This window comes from Ictalurus furcatus, chromosome 12 (genome assembly GCF_023375685.1).
Source record: "Ictalurus furcatus strain D&B chromosome 12, Billie_1.0, whole genome shotgun sequence".
Lineage (NCBI taxonomy): Eukaryota > Metazoa > Chordata > Actinopteri > Siluriformes > Ictaluridae > Ictalurus > Ictalurus furcatus.
This window is the reverse complement of record NC_071266.1, coordinates 3,536,354-3,550,257: the sequence shown is the minus strand read 5'-3', so window position 1 is coordinate 3,550,257 and position 13,904 is coordinate 3,536,354. Positions and strand designations below refer to the sequence as shown.

The 13,904-nt window shown below is 43.1% G+C and overlaps 2 protein-coding genes across 3 annotated transcripts in view; both read right to left on the bottom strand.

Moving 5' to 3' along the window:
- agap1 (ArfGAP with GTPase domain, ankyrin repeat and PH domain 1) overlaps positions 1 to 8,780 on the bottom strand; it is a 190,055-nt gene extending 181,275 nt beyond the window's left edge. The window contains exon 1 of one of the 2 annotated variants that reach the window (XM_053637461.1): positions 7,458 to 8,780. In XM_053637461.1, the coding sequence (XP_053493436.1) occupies positions 7,458 to 7,620 (163 nt within the window). In that variant the 5' untranslated portion in view covers positions 7,621 to 8,780. The remainder of the gene's footprint in view (positions 1 to 7,457) is intronic. The other variant, XM_053637460.1, reaches the window with a different exon arrangement.
- A 1,744-nt stretch (positions 8,781 to 10,524) lies between these two features.
- faimb (Fas apoptotic inhibitory molecule b) lies at positions 10,525 to 13,177 on the bottom strand. The gene is made up of 4 exons (XM_053637464.1): positions 11,722 to 13,177; positions 11,382 to 11,610; positions 10,993 to 11,042; positions 10,525 to 10,773 (listed from the first exon to the last, which is right to left on the bottom strand). The coding sequence occupies exons 1-4, from the start codon at positions 11,842 to 11,844 to the stop codon at positions 10,636 to 10,638; spliced, it is 540 nt and encodes a 179-aa protein (XP_053493439.1). The 5' UTR covers positions 11,845 to 13,177; the 3' UTR covers positions 10,525 to 10,635.
- Between the last annotated feature and the right edge of the window lie 727 nt (positions 13,178 to 13,904).

Below are 13,904 nucleotides of genomic sequence, written 5' to 3'. Positions count from 1 at the left end.
GTAGATAGTGCCTTCTTCCAGGTGTGCGCTGCTCTGTGATGTAGCATGAGCAGCAGTACGGAAAGATGCAGAGCTCGGCTTCACGGTCATGTGATATGGGAGAACTAGCTAGCGAGTTGAAATTGGCAAAGGATCGAATTGGGGGCGGGGCGCGGGGGGATTATATTTTATATTTACCCATCACACACTTCACTTGTTACTGATCTTGAGTAAAAAAACATAGAAGAATCAAAATGGAGTGCAAATGTCTGTCATTTCTCCCCCTCCCTCTGACTGGGAAACAACAAATCTCTATTCAGCTCAGCCTGAGAACTCACAGTCTCTCACCACCCACACTCAAAACATCCAGCACAGAGAGAGGGGGAGAGAGAAAAAGACAAGTGATGAGGCCAGAAGCAAACCCAGAGCAGCGGTCTTCAGCAACCTTTCCTTTTAAATTAGACTTGAAAAGGAACATGTACTCAGTAAAAATATACCTACCTTCTTTGTATTGGAGTCTCCAGCAGTACCATGACCCATAATACGGGAGTGCATTTTCAGTACCCGACATAGTGTACGAGTACATTTCTATATTTATATCCCTGTCTAGCGCGCTCAATCACACACTGTATATACAGAATATATACAGTTGCAAGCAAAAAGAAAGATTCAACCCCCATTGCAAATCAGGTTTATTGTCAAAATTTGCAATGAACAAATGAAACAAAAGCAATTGAAACAGTTCGACACAACGAATGCTTCAAGTGGTTTCCCCAAATTCAACTAAAAATGAGGCTTATAATGACTTCTCCAGTCTCAAAATTATTCATGGCGAGCATCTTTAGTACTTAGTAGAGCACCCTTTTGCTGTTATGACCTGCTGCAAACGAGATGCATAGCCAGGCACCAGCGTCTGCAGCGTTCCCGAGGAATCTTAACCCATTCCTCATGAGCAACGGCCTCCAGTTCGGTAATATTCTTGGGTTTGCGTGCTGCAACCGCCTTCTTCAAATCCCACCAGAGATTTTCTACGGGGTTCAAGTCAGGTGACTGTGATGGCCCTGTAGAATCTTCCAGGATTCTTCTGCACCCAAGCCTTGGTGGAATTTGAGGTATGCTTGGGATCATTGTCCTGTCGGAAGTTCCAATGACGTCCAAGCTTCAGCTTCCTAGCAGACAGCACGACGTTTTCTCGTAGGATTTCCTGATACTTCAATGAACCCATCTCGCCTTCCACATGCTGCAGGTCTCCAGTGCCAGAGGATGCAAAGCAGCCCCAGAGCATCACCGAGCCACCGTCATGCTTGACTGTGCACAGAGTGTTCTTTCTTCATTCTTCTTCCTCCAGATGCTGATCCATCGTGCCAAAAAGTTCCAGTTTTATTTCATTGCTCCACAGAACAGAATCCCAAAACTTCTGTGGCTTATTTATATGATTTTGAGCGACTTTTCTTGTGTTTTTGGGTCAGTAGTGGTGTACGTCTTGGAGTTCTGGCATGGAAACCTTCTGCGTTTAGTAGGCGCCTTACCGTGCTCACTGAAACCTCAGTGCCTGTTACACCAAGTCTTGCTGCACATCTTTTGCAGTCACTCGAGGGTTTTTCACAACCTGCCTTCCCAGAAATCTGCTTGCAGCCGTTGATAGCTTCTTTTTTCTGCCCCGTCCAGGTATCTCATATATCTTCTGCCTCTAGCCTGTTAAAATATTTCATGTGCTCCAGCTAGGCTTGCTGCGATAGTCGGTGTTCCCGGTTTTGGGGCCGCACACTGATTACATCACTCGCCCACCGCGGCACCGCCCCCACTGCCATTTTGCCTTTTTATAGTAATAAAAACCATTGAATTCGGTTAGAGAACGGACGCTACAATTAAAAACTGAATGCGTCTGCTCAATTCAGCATGAGTGAGTCAGAGTCGCAGCACAGATCAGCAGGACTCAGATTTCATTTATCACGAGTGAGAGTGCGGTGAGCTCATTGACAAGACGATGGCGGAAGATTTGGTTTAATAAATGGTTTAATTAACGAACCCATAATTCAAGCAAATTCCGCCCCCGAATTGCCGCTAATTCGAAAGCAAAAAAGGATTGTGCTTGGATGCACGGGCATTCATAAGCGAGGGGGGAAACAAAACCCACCCCCATCCCACCCCTAGTGATCCCGGTATTACCGGCGTTGTCAGACATAAAATTTCCTCACCGTCACATCCATAGTTCCAACTCAAGCACACCTGGTGCAAATAATGAAGCCCTTGACTTCATCTGTTTTGCATATTTGCGCTGTTGTCAGGGATTCTATTCATGGGGTTGAATAATTTTGAATCAGGAGAAGTCATAAGTTTCATTTTCAGTTGAAGCATTCATTGTGTTAAACAGTTTCAATCGCTTTTGTTTGATTTGTTCGTCGCAAACAGCTGAACGTCTGTACATTTTGACAATTAACCCTGATTTGCACTGGGGGTTGAATCGTTTTGATTGCAACTGTAGATATAAAATATACGCACACCATCCATTTTCTTAGGAACGCCTGTACACTCATGCCATTTTCCAATCAGACGATCATGTGGAAATAGACCAATGTAGAGCTGCAGCAACTAATCAATAAAATCGATAATAATCGATTATTAAAATCGTTGTCGACGAATCTCATTATGGTTTAGTCGGTCTGTGCGGCGGGGGGGGGGGGGGGAGATTTACTCACTACGTTACTTCTGTTCTGAAAACACGCTTCGGAGAGCAAATACTAAAGTCGTGTCCGAAATGACGTACTGTACACTTATACTATGCACTGTGTACTCTACCGTCTAGTGTATCCATTTCAGAAAGGCAACATCGTCTCAAAAGGAACACTAGCGGGTTTTTTTACTAACCGGACGTATGATATATAACGTATAGTATATAACCGCTTCCTAGTCGACGGCGCATGAACTCATACACGCGTAATGCGACGCCGCTAGTTTTAGCAGATACCCAGAGTCACCAACAATTCCGATTAACCGAAAAAATAATCAGCCAACTAATCGATTATGAAAACAATCGTTAGCTGCAGCCCCAGAGCAACGTATACAATCACACAGATAAACTTCACAGTCAAGAGCTTCAGTTAATGCTCACAAACATCATGCATGAAAATGTGAGCTTTGATCATGGTTGTTAGTGACAGACGGGCCGAGTATTTCAAAAACTGCTGATTTTCACATACAGAAGTCTCTAGGGTTTACACACACACAAAAAAAAAAACATCCAGTGAGTGGCAGTTTTGTGGGCAGACAAGCTTTGCTGACTGGTTTGACTGGTTTGAGCTGACAGGAAGTCTACAGTAACTCAAATAACCACCATTTACAACTGTGGTGAGCAGAAAAGAATCACATGACCATGAAGTACACTGAACTTTCACTACAAACTGAAATCGTTACATTTATTACTGAAGTACACTGCTGTTACTCCTTACATTCTTCTTCACATATACACTCACTGGCCACTGTAATAGGAACACCTGTAACCCTGCTCCATCACGCAGCTATCCAATCAGCTAATCATGGTGCATATCATCATGCAGATACAGTCGCAGGCGCACTGAAACGCTATAATTCAATAACGGCACTCCATTTATAGTTACATTAAATGTCATGGAACACCCATGAAACGAGTTCGTTCCGGTTATGAGTTAGCTGAACAGGCACATTTATATAAACCTGTAATGCAAGGCAGAATCAAGAATTCAACAGCACTGTGGATTAAATCTAGACATCTAGTTAGTGATATAAATGATAATCCTGAACTTATGACAAAAGGGGGCAGCTAGCTACTGCCTATTGTGTTCAGACATTCACCAAGACCATTAATGTAACTTTATTGTACTGGGTTGAGTCAATTAATTCAACCCTGACCCCAGGCTTGACATAGCTGGTTCTCAGACATATGGGGCCCCCCATATGCGCACACAGTTCTCTCCAGCGGCCCCAGTGGACCTTCTTGAGGGATTCCTAATTAAATCTAAACAGATATAGGGCATCTCTGCTGCAGCCCTCCTGGTGTTGCGCTCTGTTGTCCGGATGCTCTTAACGAACTGCACAGGGCAGCTGTAGGCTGCCACTCATTAACGGTACCCTCCAGGCAGACCGGGTAGGAGGCGCTGGAGTTTTAACCCGCATCGCCATATGCATGATGCCTCTGCTGATCTAGGGATCCCTAACTCTGTTGCCATGCCAAAGCGACCCTGACGTTCAAATGACGCCATGACACGCAGCCTTTAAAGTATGACACGAGTCTGGTATCTGAATTTGAGGATCTGCTGACATTCTGCGTGCGGACTCGGTTCCCTTTTCTTCCAGATCACCTGTGGGAAACGTGACATGGTAGTGTTGTTTTTTTTTTTTTTAAACTTTTTCAAAAAGAAATCATTTTTGCATCATTTAGCCAAGGAAAAAACAAAACAATTCGGTTAGGAAAGACGTGTGTTGACTGAAATGAATTGATTGAAATGATCGGGAACAGCACGCTAGTGCACTGGAGCAGGTGGTGCTAAAATTATCTTGCAACTGCAAACATGCCCCTTCCTCTCTGGGCTCACTAAGAGAGATGAAGGGCAAAAGAGGACCACGTTGGACCATGTGGTACACGGGCCGGGTACTGATCTACTGGTCTCTGTAATTACGAACAAGCCTCAGCTAACCCGAGAGAGCAGATTTATGTTGCTTTTGGGATCTTTCCTTTTTTTTTCTTTCGCCATTTTCACGGAGCACTCTGATCACATGGCCACTGCACATGAGGCAAAGTCAAATGGAATCCGAAGGGCAGAATGATAGCTAGCTGGGCCCAATTTACTGCACCAGGATGCTAAAAAATGCCCTTTACAAAAGACAGGCCATAACGACATGTTCACAGATGTGCTCTGCATGTGTCGTGTACGTTTTAAAATGTGGTGAGGGTTACCATAGCAACATTCTGAACAAAGATGACCACAAAGAGGGAGCGATTCATAAAGAAACAATGAGTGTACTGCGCGTTGTCCGATCTCTCCAAGACACACAGGCTCCTAACATCAGCATCCTGGGACAGTGGCATAGTACGTGGTTGCATAACCGCTATACGCAACCATGTTTAAAAGCTATATAACCACTGTTTAAAAGCATCTCTCTGATGCTCCAGTGCAGCAATCAGCCGATTATATAATACGCGCACTTCTCCAGTCCTTTTGCTTTCCCTCTCATTTCGAATTCAGCCTCTATTTCCAGTCACGGCTTTCCCTTTTCCCTCCTGTGCTTGTCACTCACGATTTCATTCACCCTTCCATAAAACTGAAACACACTTCTCTCGGTCATTCTTCCGTCTACTTCTTGCGCTCGCACACAGCCCCGCGTTCTTTCAGAATCCGGTCTCTGACCATCTTCCGCTACAAATAGTTCCCTTAGACATCCTACGGTTCTCACGAGTGAAAGATCAAGAAGCGTATCCTGTATCAGTTTCCAGCTGGGATTTGCCATATGTCAAGCCCAGAGCCTGGCAGGGAAAGGAAAAAAAAAAAAAAGTTTTAAAAGTGTACAAGAAATCCTGCACTGATCTGGACTGAAATCTAAGGAACGTTGTGAAGAAAAATGCTACGACGTACTACGTGTGGAAGACAACCACACAGAGCAGGAGCAGTTCATTTCGACCCAGTGGATGACTTTCGCTTGCACTCATCACACACTTAATTAGCCCTATTGAGGAAAACATCAGGAGCTAGCCTAGCCTGGTTTGTTTAAGGTTTGTACAGGAGGCCAGCCTGATCCTTCTACATGCCTGAGCAAGGCCCAATCCTCGCTCCCCGAAGCTTACACTGTCCGAATAAATCTTTGCATCGGGTCCGACAATGTACACCTCCAAATTAAGTCGCAATTAATAAATCGACAACATATTCAACAGATGTGTCGGTTCAATAAGTTCACCACGAGATGAACACCACGAACACTACGTGACACAAACCATTTTGGACCATGTCAGAAAAATATATTTTTATTTATTTATTTTAGGAAATAATCTGGGACAAACAGAGCAAGGAATCAGATCAGTGTGTTGGATTGCACTGGAGAACACTGAGGTTTGTACAGGTACTAAATGTGTAACGCACTTTACTTGCAGGTATTTGCGGTCTTTCACACCAATTATTTGGCACTGGATTATTTTTAGAAGCGGATGTGCGGTAATGTCATTGATGCTGTAGTATCTCTGGGATTTAGACTTCATGTGAAAACTGTAATGAATTTCCTGTTTACACAAGTGCACTTTTTGAACATGTAGTACATGGTTAGAGAAGGGTTTTTTTTTTTCTTTTGTAAATAATTGCACTATTCGGTGTCACCCTTTCAAGGATCGGTTCCCTTTCGAAACTAGTTCCTGTCAAGGTTTCATCCTCCTGTCATCTCGGGGAGTCTCCTATGGCTTGCTCATTCGGGATAAAATTTACACATTTAAAAACGTATATATTCCTGCAAAGCTGCTAAAAGCACTATACAAATCGAACTGAATGAACTAATGAACGATTTCGGTCCCGTCCGAATCCATCATGTCAGTAACGTTGACAGATTGTGCACGCGCGTATCTGATAAAGATTATGCTGTATTCTTTCCGGCTATAAAATGACCACTAGAAATAATCACTGGTAATACACTGTATGTTCCATTATCTATTGGTGTTATCTGCTTTTTCTTCAGTTTCAAGTCTTCCAGAAGTACACATACAGGTCATGGTCATGTGATCTAACGTGCAGACAATGAGCGCTTATGTAAAAATAAATAAATAAATAAATAAATAAATACTGTTCAGTTAAATCAATGCGTTTGTATTAAAATGGCGTGTATGTAGTACGCACGGGCACCGAAATGTCGGCGTAACAGCCGTGCATACACTCTGAAGACACTCCCATGTCTGTGATTTATACAAAAAGACCCTGTGCAAATCGGACAATAATCACAGACATCCTGACGTCCGGAAATCTTATCCCAATCCGAAAAGTACATGCGACGGAGATCATCTGATGATGTAATGCCCGTGCGTTTCATAAGCATGGATTTCTGCCCAAAACTCTTGGCTACTAAGTTATACAACAAAACACCTGCTGACTAAAATAATCTCTTTCTGTGCAAATCTAATCAAATCCATTCTGTGTTGATCTGTCATGAGATGTCCAGGCAATAAAAACTTCTCGAGGACATTAGATGTCTACGAGTAAAATCAGACCACGACCTAACCAAAAATGGGCAAAGTGCAATGAAATATTGTTCATGTTCCTGGAGATCTGCCTTCCTGAAGACTTCAGCCCGGGTCATAATCCTGCCTCGTCACTGCCTTAAGAACTTCTCGATCAGCTAAAGCAGGTGTGTTAGATTTGGGTCGGAGATGAAACCTGCAGGATCTCAAGGAAGAAGGCTGCTATAAAAGAGATGCATAAAGCATAAATGACCATGCCATTAAGAGTCTGAACTTCAACCGGTCTTACCTTCGATGGCAATCACATGCTCCCGGATCTGGTTCTGCAGCAGAGGCTCGTCCACTCTCTCCAGCAGCTCGTAGATGGAGTAGATGTTCGGATGCACGGATTCAAACCGCTGGATCTCGGCTCTGATCGCCGCAGAATTGGCGAGATGCTGTTGGTAGTTCATTCTGAGGATGGATGAAAAAAGCCTCTCAACAGGCTCCAATATGCACTTTCGAGATAAACGTGTCTCTAGAAGATTCACGCAGCAAACTAGACCATCTCCAGAGAACCAGGCAGGTCTCTCCGGGGGTCTTAATGCCGTCTCTGAGCGTTCTCCAAATCACAACACGATATTCTTCAACCACTTAATGTTTATTAATCCTGCAAAAGGGCTAGGTTTGTGGAGTGGCGAGATCAACACTATAACCAAGCGAGATAAAACAAATAAACAAACAAACAAAAACACCGCGCAACTAACTAGCAGGGGTTCTGAAGTGTGCCTGGGTGATGGTCATGTTTCCCAACAGCAGATCCCAGTGAAGAAGCTCGAAAGCCGGAGGGAGACTGGGAGTTCTCCCGAGGTCAGATCCTGTCTGAAGGGGCAGATGGAGACGGTCAGCTCGGCACAGCTTCCCCATATCCTCCCTCCGCCTCCGGAGTAGGAAAACACAAAAACCACACCAAATAATAATAATAATAATAATAATAATAATAATAATAATAAACCCTCAGCGTGCTGAAATCACCAAGTGTTTGTTATTACAGGCTAAAGGCTATCTAGCTAGCCATGTTGAAGAAAGAAAAGACAAGTACAGGCCCCTTAAAACCCGCTCGGGTCGTGCAGAATAAAGTGACCCGGCCCGGGCCTCGTCATTGTTTTCTGGCCGCCTCGTTTAAAACCAGTCAAACAAATAAACGCAACAACTGTGAAAGAGAGCGCCGGTTAGCTGTGTGTGCGTGTGCGTGTGTGTGTGTGATGTGCTAGCGCGCTAGCCCGCTGTAGTGTGTCGCCTCTGCGCACTCCGCTCTGCTCCCTCTCTGTCTTCACTTCAGCGCGCGCGGCCACACAGAGTACAGCCGCCTGACTATTTATGCGCGAACATCACGGGCTTGCCGACCACAGTAATAGTCATGTTCTGTTCGGTTCCGGTCTCTCGTCTCCCTGGATTGTATTGTTTTCTGCTTCACGAGCAAAGACGCGAACGTTCCGCTTCCTCCTGCGCCGCTCTCCGTCCCGTCCGGATCCTCTCACACACCATTGCGCGTGCTCGCTCCTCGGGACGTTTCCTACAGGAAAGTCGCGGCTGTGGAGCGTTGGTCACGGTCCTGGCTGCAACAAACCTGCGCAGTGTGTTGGGAAAATGGGTTAGTCGTTCCAGCAGGGTTGTTACGGCCCTGGCTGCGCTAAACCTGTGCAGTCCGCAGTACCTTTGTGTCCGTGTTTTAGATAATAAGCTGGCAAATATCGGTTAAATTAAGAATTAGGATCTGTTAGAGACTCTGAGGTTTGAGCCCGAGCTCGGGTTACTGTCTATGTGTGTGTGGGGGGGTTTCTGTGCATGTTCTCTCCATGTCTGTGTGGGTTAATTTTGGGTTCTCTGGTACTCTTTCACCTACAAAAAACATTGCCAGTAAAAAGATTTGCCCCAGGTGTAAATGTGTGTGAGCAGAACACTGCAATGGACAGTCAATAAGGATGTATTCTCACTTCACGTTCTGTGTTCCTGGGATAAGATTAGATAAGATGTACCTTTACTGATCCACCTGGGGCGGGGGGGGTAGAATTCCACAAATACCTATACAATAGAAATAATAGAAACAGTAAAATAGATCTCTGTGTATGTACATATGCTAGAGTTCTCTTTGTATATATACATGTGCAAGATGTGTGGAATGACAATTTTGTGTGTGTGTGTGTGAGAGAGAGAGAGAGAGAGAGAGAGACTCAGTCAGTGGAGTAGGAGTTACTGGGTATAGTGACATTGTAGAGTCTGATGGCATGAAAGAGCTCCCCAGACGTTTTGAGGCACGTGTCTGGATGAATCTGTGGCTGAACGAGCTCCCGAGCCTTCCCTGTTCAGCATACAGAGGATGAGAAGGATTGTCCATGATAGCTTTCAGCTTCCCTCTCATCCTCTTCTCAGTCACTATCTTCACACCATCCAGTTCCATCCTCACTACAGAGCTGTCCTTCCTCACCAACGTGCTCAGTTTGTTGGCACTACATAGGATAGGCTCCAGGTCCACCCCTACCCTGACCAGTGTATAGTGGTTACTGAAGATAAATGAATGAATTCAAGGATTTTGAAAAGCTGTTTTACATCATCATCTCTGTATTACCTCACCGCCTGTCCTTCACGTACATCAAAGACATGATCTAATTATCTCTAAGACAGTGTTGCTTTTGCATAATAGCTGATTTGTTTCTTGGTGCAAAATGAATGGCCACATTATGATGTTACAATCTTGGCTTTAATAGTTACTCGGTAGTTATTCAAGGCATTGGATCAAAATGCCTGATGCTAAATAAACATGAGCAAGATAAGATTCATTAAGTCTGCATTAACTGCAACGGAGTAATAAACCTCTCAGACACAAGATGTGTGGTTAGAATTGGGGTGTCAAGGCTTATTTTAAGAGTGGCAGCTGCCATCCATGTGGTCACGCCCGAACACACAAGTCGCATAGCAACAAATGTGGTGTACTTATCACTCAACCCCGGCGTTTAATCTGAGCACAACCTCATGTGTTTAACTGCATATGTACACACAGATAGGAGCTTAAAATGAAGTGGGGCATAATCAGTTAATGCAATATGTGTTCCGGTGCACACAATACTGCAATTCATTTCGATTTATTTTGTGCATGAAAAGGCATTCTTGCAATGAGAAAATAAGTAAACATTTGAATCCAATCTGGCAAACCAATTCTCAGACTCTAGATCTATTTCTACAAATGTATACGTTGAAATAACACAAAAATAGAATAAACAATGCAGTCTTTATTGAATTCAAATGAATTTAATTGGCTGAAATCTGTACTGGTTTTCTCCCAGACAAAGCATATGCCGCTCTGACTATAGCTTATTAATTAGCTTAACGTTCGATTCAGAAGTGCTTGTGCACAAGGAAGTAACGTCTCTGCTCCTTCTCCACCTTGGCCTCAAGTACTCAAAAGTGAAACAGGTACTTCCTCTTGATCACATGACCTTTGTCCCATCCACGAACAGAGTGTGCATTACTCCAGTTCTTTTTTTCTCACTGCTAGTGGCTTTTATGCAGCACTCATGCTTTCCCACTGCGAAATGTGTTTCAGTGCTGTCATCTGTAAACTCCCCCTGTACATAATTACAAATATAAACGCACAGATTTATGATCAAATCGTCCCAAATTTCTCCGTCTGGAGATTAATAAAGTATTATCTTATCTTATAAAAGTTGCTAATGCATTAGCGACCAAAGCACAGCACACACGAATATCCCAGCAAATGGATATGTACTTATACTTATATTTATCGCATTCCACTTGTCGGCACCATGATTCAAAAAGTAACTTACCGTGGTTTCCATCTTCTGACCATTGCACCATACATCCATGGTGTCTTTCTCTGATAAGTTATAGAAACCAGAATTATTTAAACAACACACATTAGAAAATGGAGCACATGAGGACATGCAGGAGTATTGCAACATCTGGCAAAGGAGTATGCCTATGGCTGTAATCCTGTAATTACACATGCTACAAACATCTAGAACTCTCTGTATGCTTGTCTGGAAAATAAGTAAGCAAGAAGACTGCACACACAGGTTTAAATGAGATTCACTTGAAGACAATGTGCTCCTTGAAGATAACGAGTGGCATAGATAATTACACGCTAGCTATTTTACCCTAAATGCATTTTCTCTGAACAGATTTTCTCCTGCTGCGTTGCTTTTTTCTCTCTTACCCAGAACAATCCTGCAGTCAGCACCATCAAGTTTCAGCAGCCAAGTCATGGATATTTTGGCCCAGTTGTCTATGAAAGTCTGGAGGCTCTTTCCATTGATTTCCAGAGTGTACTCGTAAGTAAAGCCGGTAAGTGCTTCGATATTTATAGTAGCTTTTGCGCCTGTACGTCCAACAGGAAATGTTTCCTTGCCCACCAGTTTGAACATCCAGTCTCTTCTGAGGATCTCCTTTAAAATGAAACCGTTTGCAACGTGTATTGAACATGTAATATGATGACACTGTGAATGACCTACATTGTTTCTCATCCACTAGAAATCGAAACAGCATATAAATAAAACATTTCGTCTCACCTTTCCGTTGATATAAATAACACGTTTCCCTGTGGTGGTTCCATGCTCAAACTCAATCTGGTAAATCCCATCACTGAGAGGCACCTCCCACATACCCACCACATCTGCCATTTTATCCTATTGACTGTACTTCCAAGGACTTGCACCGGTTACGTATTTGCCCTCTATTCTATCTTAACACACTGCCAAAATCAAAACTGGGACATATTATCAATCTTCATAGTTCTAAACTGCTGATGAATTTCCTGAAGCCATTTTGTTCTTGTCCAGTGCTCACTCAGCAACACATGCATTAGTGTTAAGAGGCTTAAATTACCAGGCCCTGTGTGTGTGTGTGTGTGTTTTGTCTGTTCATTCAAAGCTGGTGGCTCCAGAAAACACTGGTGCTGCAGAGCCATGAGTCCAAACTGAAGTAAAAACTGAAGTAAATAGCAATTTCCAGCCATTTAGCTTTAACAAAAGAAAACGGGATTTTTAGAAGAAGAAAAAAATACGTTGCTGTGGCAATTTATCCCATTCTAATAAAACCATCAAAGTGTAATCTAATCTTTTTGTATATTGTATCCTCATTTAGTAGTGGGACATTGTCCAAGCTCAGATTACTGTCTGTATGGAGTTTCACTCGTTCTCCCTGTGTCCATGTGGGGTTCCTCCGGGTTCTCCACTTTCCTCCTACCTCCCTAAAACATACTGGTAGGTGGATAGGCGATGAAAAATTGTCACTAGGTGTGAACATGTGTGTGTGTGATGCCGTTTGATGGCTTGACATCCCATACAGTGTTCCCAGGATAAACTCCTTTACTGAAGATGAATGAATGAATCCTCCCTTAGTAACATAACTACCAGTAGATGGCGATCTCTCTCTCTCTCTCTCTCTCTCTCTCTCTCTCTCTCTCTCTCTCTTTCTTCCTTCCTCCATCACTCACTATCTCACACCTTCACTTTCAATTACAAGTCATGCTTGCTTGATTTGGTGTGAAAATCAGGGAGAGCAAAGTTTAGGTGTCTGAGGCCCTAGGGAATCTTCTTTTTTACCGCTAATTTCCTTTCATTTTAGAAAATCAAAATTTATCATTGAACAAAACTCTAGGCAGAGTTACTCTTTATTAATGAATTGGATTAAGTAATTATAGGCAGCATGGTGGTGGAGTAGGTAGAGTGCACTAGGGTCTCTGGGTTGATACTGAGCTCAGATGACTTCCTGCATCCCTGTGAGTTTCTTCCAGGTACTCTGATTTCCTCCCACCTCTCAAAAACATACCAGATGGACTGCTAACCATAAATTGCTCCTCGGTGTGTGTGTGTGTGTGTGTGTGTGTGTGTGTGTGTGTGCATGGTATCTGCGATGGAATGACACCCCGTGAATTCCCAGGGATAGATCCTTGCCAGGATGTAGTGGTTACTGAAAATGAATGAATGAATGAACAAACTAACCAATTACTCTTCCGTCAGTAGAGGAACTACCAATAGATGACAATCTCCCTCTATACCTCACTCACTCACTCACTCACACCATAGCATGCAGTAAGTTTAACCAACCCCAAGGTTATTTATGCAGCAAAACACTCAATTCATCAAACTTCCTTTCAGTAGTTTGTTTAAGTTCTCTCAGTTTTGTCAGCTATAAATATTTGCCATTTGCTAATTCTGATGAATCAAAATGCAGCATTATTTTGTGACATATTGTATCTCATCTCAGAAAGGTTCCTGTTAAAACCTAATTTTGTACAAAACGTTATTTTTAGTGGAAAGTTCTTATGTCAAATAATTATATTTCAGCTCAAAGCCCTCTGGACCTCTACAGTGGGGGAAATAAGTATTAGGAACCTCTCAATTGGTTTCAGAGAAGAAAAAAAAAAAAATCAAGGTGTTAGAATGGCCCAGTCAGTCAATCACCTGACTCGAATCCAACTGAACAAGATTTAAAGACAATATTGTCATGATTTGGAGACGGATGCAAGTGCAGATGATAAGTTTAATAAAGACCATAACAAAAACATAAAAAGACACTAAGACCTTGTGGCAAAACACTATGGCAAAGACTAAACATAAACCAAAGACCTAAACACAGAAAGAAAGACAAACGTAAGACAAGGAGTGCAGTGCAAACTGTGGCTATATACACAGGAGTGCTCCTTAACAAGAACGTGATTCAGGTGCAGGTGATCATG